We start from the raw sequence: 7,611 nt of genomic DNA, 5'->3' as shown, positions 1-7,611 counted from the left end.
AATTTTTTGTATATAAATAAATTATACCAAAAATATTTTAATAACATAACTAGAGTAATTGGACAATTTTACCCATCAACTGTGAAATTGGGATATACTGGAAAAATAAAAAATAAAATAAAATAAATAAAAAATAACCTGACGATGATTCTACTTAGAAGCTGTAGAGAAAAACTCAGCTCAAGAAAACTGAAGTTCCTCGAGATGAGTATGAAAATTCTGGAATGTAGTTTCTTGAGTAGGTCAGCTGCTGTTAAGGATGGTTCGCTTAAAAGGGTGATGTTGATTCCAATAGTAGCAGTGATGAAGAGGATGGGGATGGAGACGAAGAAAAAGGAGATGATTCAAGATGTTGATAGAGGAGGAGAATCCCAATTGGCCTCGGGATGCTGATGATCAAAGCATTTGAGTATTTGAGTTGCACTTGATAAAAAAATATCATAGACAAGTACGGCTCGGAGATTGTGTTCTTGTTTCAAACGTTACAAGAGGCAAGTGACAGTTTTTTTGGGAAAGAATCTAACAAAGATGATCAAACATTTTAATTTTTTATTCACAATATTGAATATAGCTTAAATTCCTTTCCATTATATAGCTGCTGACATGGCAGATTTGTTAGCATTTTTATTCTTTCTGTTTCTTCTATACAGCTTTGTTTTAGTTAGTTAGTTAGAGCTACACTCTATATATACTTGTAAAGATTGATCAGTAAATGAGAAGAAAATGTACCATCACGTATTCTCTTGTTTCAATAATTCTATTCTTCAGATTTTGTTATGTTATAGAGCAAATCTAGCTTCCTCTTCCAATCATGGCTATCAATCAACAGGCCGCCTCTGAGATTCACGCAGGTTCTGCAATTCTGAGAGATGTTCAACGTCCCATCTCCAGCACGCAATCACCAATTTCATTGGAGAATTCTGCTGGTGGTCCTGCCATTCATGTGGAGACGAATTTTCGAGTCATGGATGAACCTAACAACCCGTACTACCTCCACTATGGCAAGAACACTGGTGCCCAACTCATCTCTGTCGTCCTCTCTAATGAAAATTACTCCACTTGGAGCAGAGCAGTAACTATGGCCTTAAGTGTTAAAAATAAAGAATGTTTCATTGATGGCTCAACTTCTAAGCCAGATCCCAGCGATCCATTATGTGTCCAATGGAGAAGGTATAATCACATGGTGTCTACATGAATAATAAACTCAATCCCCAAGGAACTCTATCCCAGTGTCATGCATAAAGACTCAACATGAGACATCTGACTTGAACTCTATGATAGATACAATCAAAGCAATGACCCTCGCATTTACTAGCTGCATAAATTAATTTCTTCAATTTCACAAAACAATGGATCTTTTAGCTCCTACTTCAATAGATTGAAGGGACTCTGGGAAGAGTTGGCTCATTACAGGCCACAACACCATAATCTCTATCACTCTGATGATCAGGTAATGCAATTTCTGATGGGATTAGACGATTCCTACACTGCTGTTAGAAGCCAAATCCTTCTTATGGATCCAATTCCCTCTCTGAATCACATCTTTGCCCTAGTTTCTCAAGAAGAAAAGCAAAGGTAGGTGACATCTCTACACCAAAAGGTAGAATCTGCTGCTTTTGCCAGCCACAGTGTTGGTAATCAGTAACATCTCATTAAAAACACAAGTAGCAACAATTTTAGACAAAGGAAGGATAGGCCTATCTGTAGTTATTGTGGCCTCACTGGTCACAAAAGGGATGAGTGCCACAAACTCAATCGATATCCTCCAGGACATCGTCTATCTAAGAGGTTCCTTGAAAATGCATCAGCTCACCAAGTTACTGCATCAAACAATTCTGAAACTCTAAGCAGCCTCAGCAACATTACTATCACTCCTGATCAATGTCAACAGATCATTTCAACGCTGAGGCCTCAACTTGAAGCTTTCATGCCTTTACCTAGCACTACTGCTACCATTTCAATTACCACTGGTTCCGTAAATCATGTTGGGGACTTGCAAGTCACATCAACTCAATCTCCAGCAATGCCTTCAGCATCATCTTTCTCAAGTAGTAGCTGAGCACGTTATGCTTACACATACACTAAGAACACTTAGATAATCGATACTGGTTCAACAGATCACATTATTTGTTCTTTCCAACAACTTACCACCATCACAGCTACCATTAATGGGAATGTCAAGTTGCCTAATGGTCATGTTGCAGCAGTTATACATATAGGGACAGTTCAGCTTTTAAGTGATCTTACTTTGACAAATGTTTTATGTGTTCTATGTTTTACTTTATCTGCCAGTAAGTTGGTCTCAATTCACCATTGTTGTTTGATCTTCATATTTGCTTATGGTTTCATTCAGGACCTTTTATCTTCAAAGACGATTGGGATAGGGAAAATTGATGGTGGCATCTACCATTTACAGCTTCAACCATCTCGACAACAACAACATCACACTTCGCTGTCCAATAAATCTGAACCTACTGCCAATACTGCTTACAGTCATTCCTTTGACCTTTGGCATAGCAGATTAGGTCATGTTCCTAGCTTAGAATCTCTATTATCAATAAAACTGTATCAGAAGTACTTAGTGAATCAAATTTTCATTTTACCATCTATCCACTTGCTAAACAGCATGTATTACATTTTCCTATAAGTACACATATATCCAGCAATATCTTTGAACTGATTCATGTTGACATATGGGGACCTTTTCACTGTCCTTCTATTGATGGTTCCAAGTTCTTTGTTACTATTGTAGATGATTATAGTAGGTCTATATGGACATTCCTAATTAACAACAAATCTCAAACCAGGAGCACTATCATAACCTTCTATAATCTGGTCCTCACCCAATTCAACATTAAAATAAGACAGATTAGATCAGATAATGGACCAGAATTCCATATGGCGGACTTTTACCAATCTAAAGGCATCATTCAGCAACTCAGCTGTGTTGAAACCCCTTAACAAAATGGGGTGGTTGAACAAAAACACCAACACCTTCTTAATGTAGCCAGATCTTTGATGTTTCAAGCCAATCTTCCAAATCAGTTTTGGGGTGACTCCATTCTCACAATCACGTACCTTATAAACAGAATTTCTTTATCCAGATTCTCTTAAAAAAGACTCTTTACGAGCTTCTCCTTAACACAAAGCCATCATATTCCCACTTAAGAGTAATTGGCTGCTTATGTTATGCATCTATGCTTAGAAGAAACATGTCAAATTTTGACCCCTAGAGCTGATGCATGCATTTTTCTTAGCTACCCCAATGGAATGAAAGGTTAGAAACTCTTCAACCTGACCACTCAACGTATATCATTTCAAGAAATGTAGTCTTTCATGTATCTGTCTTTCCTTTTCAAAGTATACCACCTCAAATTATCACCACCAAAATCCTCTCGCCTCTCTTTCTAGATAACACACTTCATCTCATCATTCTCCAGCACCTATAAGATCAGACTTCTCTCCTTCTCCAGCTCTCACTTTAGATTCTTCACCTACACACTCACCAACATTATCTCCAACGAATTCTACATTACCATCACACTCTACTTCTCCTCATCACTCCACTAACCTACCTCCACTTCAAGTTAGAAGATCAGAAAAGATTTATAAACCACCTTCATACCTTAAACAATATCACTGCAATTTGGCCATACACCATGATTCCCAACTCCAATCTGATTCCAAGATGATTGTTACACCTGGAACAGGTAAGCAATATGACATTTCAGCATATATTGGCTATGACCATTTGTCAGCTGCTCACAAGGCTTATATATTGTCCATATCATCCTCTTCTGAGCCTACATCCTATCATCAAGCCTCCAAGTGTCCAAATTGGTATGCAGCAATGGATGCCGAGCTCCAAGCTTTGGTTGCTAACAATACTTGGACTCTAACAACTTTACCCCCACACAAAACCCTTGTTGACTGTAAATGGGTCTATAAAATTAAATATAAGGCAGATAGCAGTTAAGAAAGAAAGAAAGCACGACTTGTTGCCAAAGGCTTTACACAACAAGCTGGGTTGGACTATCAAGATACTTTTTCTCCCGTGGCTAAGTTGGTCACAGTTAAAGCACTTTTAGCAATAGCTTCAACACAAAAATGGTATCTGTTCCAACTTGATGTGAACAACGTTTTTCTTCATGGAGATTTGGAAGAGAAGGTGTACATGTGCATGCCTCTAGGGTACAAGCAGCAGGGGGCCAATGGTGTTAAACTTGTATGTAAACTCAATAAGTCCATTTATGGCCTTAAACAAGCCTCTAGGAAATGGTTCAACAAACGATCCAGTTTATTTTGCTCAATCTCAGTCAGATAACTCATTGTTTACCAAAATCAATGGCTGCTCATCTACCATCTTACTAGTCTATGTTGATGACATCATCATTGCTGGAAATGATGTGATGTACATTGATCAGTTTAAGAACGTTTTGGATCAACGGTTTAAGCTAAGGGCTCTTGGAACTTTGAAGTATTTCTTAGGTCTTGAAGTGGCTAGAAATAACATTGGGATCTCCATTTGCCAAACGAAATATGCTTTGGAAGTCTTGAAAGATGCGGGATACTTGGGTGCTAAACCCGCCAAAATACCTATGCAGCGAGATTTGAAGCTTTCTAAATTGGATGGTGACCTAATCACTGATCCCAACACCTACAGAAGACTTGTAGGTAGATTACTCTACCTTACCATCACCAGACCAGATCTTGCTTATCCAGTTCAAATCCTCAGTTAATTTGTTGACTCACCAAGACAACCACATCTTAATGCAGCTTTGCATGTACTAAGATATCTTAAGGGGACTGCAGGACAAGGTCTATTCTTTGAGAAGGATTCAAAGGTCCAGCTTAAAGGGTTCTGTGATGCAGATTGGGCTGCATGCTCAGATACCCAAAGGTCCATCACAGGATATTGTATATTTTTGGAAAATTCATTAATTTCATGGTAATCAAAGAAGCATAGCACTATGTCCAGGTCCTCTGTAAAAGCTGAATACAGAGCTATGGCTTCAGCAGTATGTGGATTAACATGGCTGCAATACATACTTGCTAATTTGGAGATTAAACACAAGAATCCAACATTATTATGCTATGATAATCAAGCAGCCATACATATTGCAACAAATCAGGTTTATCATAAAAGAACAAAACATATCAAACTGGATTGTCACATGGTCAGAGAGAAAATACAAGAGGGTAAGATCAGAACTATGTATCTAAATACTAAGGATCAACTTGCAGACATGTTAACTAAGTCTATTGGAGAATTGAGGTTCAAAACACTGTTAAGCAATAAGGGAGTTCATAATCTTCACCTTCCATCTTGAGGAGGCGTATTGAATATAGCTTAAATTCCTTTCGATTGTATAGCTACTGACATGGCAAATTTGCTAGCATTTTTATTTTTTTCGTTTCTTCTGTACAGCTTTGTTTTGGCAAGTTAGTTAGAGCTACACTCTATATATACTTGTAAAGATTGATCAGTAAATGAGGAGAAAATTTACCATCACGTATTCTCCTGTTTCAACAATTCTATTCTTCAGATTTTGTTACACAGAGCTGCCTATGAATCACATCATCCTGCATTTGTTAGGTTGCCTATGAAACAATTTGCTTCACTAGATGTAATTACACAAATTCGGCAATGGTTATTTGAGGGCAAGTGATAGCTAAAAAGCTTTAAATTAGCTCAAAAAAATTGCAAAGGTGTACACGGAAGCCAAAGATCCACAGCTCGACATCTTTAATTTCCATGATCAGACAGTGAAGATCGATATAATTATCGAGAGAGATTTCGCATAAGAACACCCATAATTTTCGTTCTTAAAAAGTGATATTGTATAGGAAGAAAGCGCGATGTGAAAGTGCAAGTCTCGTCCTAGCAATGCGATGATGATGGCATTCAGTGTAAGCTCCATATTGTGGTGTGTATGGGGAGAAAACAATTGTGGAAATCCAAAAGTTTTACGTATGTTTTTAAACTATGATATTCTTTACCACAAGTTAAATGTTTAAATGCCCACTGAACTTTGCACTATGTTACTGTTTACTCGCCGAACTTCTCAAAGCATCCCATTAGCCACTGAACTTCGCTCCATTATTGTTCATTACTCATCGAGTGGATGCCGTTTCATTTGATGTCGATGTGGAGGACGAAAATATAACTTGGACAGTAAACTCCCTCTAACTCAGAGCCATTTCATCAATTCAAACACGACACTTCATCTCCTTTACCTCTACCATATCCACCACCACCTGCCCCCACTACACCACCAATTCTCCTCTTTTGCCACCACCACCTCCTACTCCATGTTCACATCCTGAATCAAAACCAGAATCATCCCAAAGCTAACCCCATGATCTCTTCCTGAAACAATTTAACCTCTACCAGCACCTCCACCACCAAACTATAGCCCTAATCCCCAAATCCATTTCATTAACATCGCAATTGCATTTGTGAATTGTTAACCCCTTCAATTTGGGACAAAATTTGAAATCGTGAGTAATTTATTGTTAAAAATATAGTACATACTGGCCGAAGTTTTAATTTAGGAATTGGGATCTTACTAATATGGTGATAATTGGTTCAGATTCATGGGCTACTGAATGTTATGAATTAGGATCTTACTAATGTAGTACATATCACCACTGCCACCACCGCATTATTCCAATATGTCTATGATTTTCACAATGTAAAGAAGATGAGTCACTTTTTGCAGATCTTCATAAATTGTCGGAGTGTTCATCTGTGTTCCGCAGTGAGACGGTGCAGAGAGAAGTGAACATAGAAGACACAACCTTTCAACCACCGGGTGAGATCATGGGACAGGGTATGGTGCTGGAGGTGGTGAAAGAAGTGCTGCTCGTATAGGTTCAAAAGGTGAAAATGGAAGAAGACATTGGGACGGTGGGGATTTGAAGTGTGTGCTTTGAACTAATGAAATGACACTGAGTTGGAAGGAGTTAACTGGCTGAGTCATATTTTCATTATCCATGTTGGCATTTGTTGGAAAATACGGGTCTTGGGTTGTTCATGTGAGGTGATCCAACCCACAAAACATAAAGAGTTGAAGGGAGTGGTTTGAACTTAGAATTCAAACCTACAATTCCTTGTAACCACCCTTAACTCCTGTACAACCTCCAGTTTTTGTCCAGCATTCGAGAGAGAGAATGATGAACAAAAAAATGATGAAATTCATAAGGAAAATATTACCAAAATTGGAAAGGCCCTAAAATCACTATTTTGGCTTGAAAATTCACAAAATAAGGCAGTTAAATTATGGATAATAATCCCTTTCCATTGTGATCGGGATTGGGACCATTGGAGTGCAAAAAAGCTGTAGATTTGGAGATTTGGTATCGAAACTCTAAGGTTGAATTCCTTGCAATATTTCATGCTTAAATATCCCATTACATAATTTAATTGAGTTATCAATTTTGTATGTAAAGTTTTCATTACGTGGTTTTTATGACAACTTTTGATAATTTACTGATTTTGTACATTAATAATTATGCAATAAGATTAGTATGGTTAGAGAGATATTTCAATGAGCTTTCCAACCATATAAAAAAAAACTTAAATTTTGGACGTAACATGAAGAAATGATG

General features: G+C 37.7%; 1 protein-coding gene across 1 annotated transcript; it reads left to right on the top strand.

Moving 5' to 3' along the window:
- Positions 1 to 811: 811 nt before the first annotated feature.
- On the top strand, positions 812 to 3,976 carry LOC111397802. Its single transcript, XM_023024781.1, has 7 exons — positions 812 to 1,170; positions 1,378 to 1,575; positions 1,669 to 2,048; positions 2,160 to 2,257; positions 2,354 to 2,574; positions 2,664 to 2,761; positions 3,441 to 3,976. The coding sequence occupies exons 1-7, from the start codon at positions 812 to 814 to the stop codon at positions 3,974 to 3,976; spliced, it is 1,890 nt and encodes a 629-aa protein (XP_022880549.1).
- The last annotated feature ends 3,635 nt before the right edge of the window (positions 3,977 to 7,611 follow it).

This window comes from Olea europaea, chromosome 7, assembly GCF_002742605.1.
Source record: "Olea europaea var. sylvestris chromosome 7, O_europaea_v1, whole genome shotgun sequence".
In the NCBI taxonomy this organism is placed as follows: Eukaryota; Viridiplantae; Streptophyta; class Magnoliopsida; order Lamiales; family Oleaceae; genus Olea; species Olea europaea.
This window is presented reverse-complemented; position numbering and strand designations above follow the sequence as displayed.

Coding starts and splice junctions, on each gene's coding strand:
- LOC111397802 (XM_023024781.1), top strand. CDS start 812: ATGGCTATCAATCAACAGGCCGCCTCTGAGATTCACGCAGGTTCTGCA. Junction 2,049..2,159: donor TTCAGCATCATCTTTCTCAA/GTAGTAGCTGAG, acceptor CCACCATCACAG/CTACCATTAATGGGAATGTC. Junction 2,762..3,440: donor TACTATTGTAGATGATTATA/GTAGGTCTATAT, acceptor ATCATTCTCCAG/CACCTATAAGATCAGACTTC.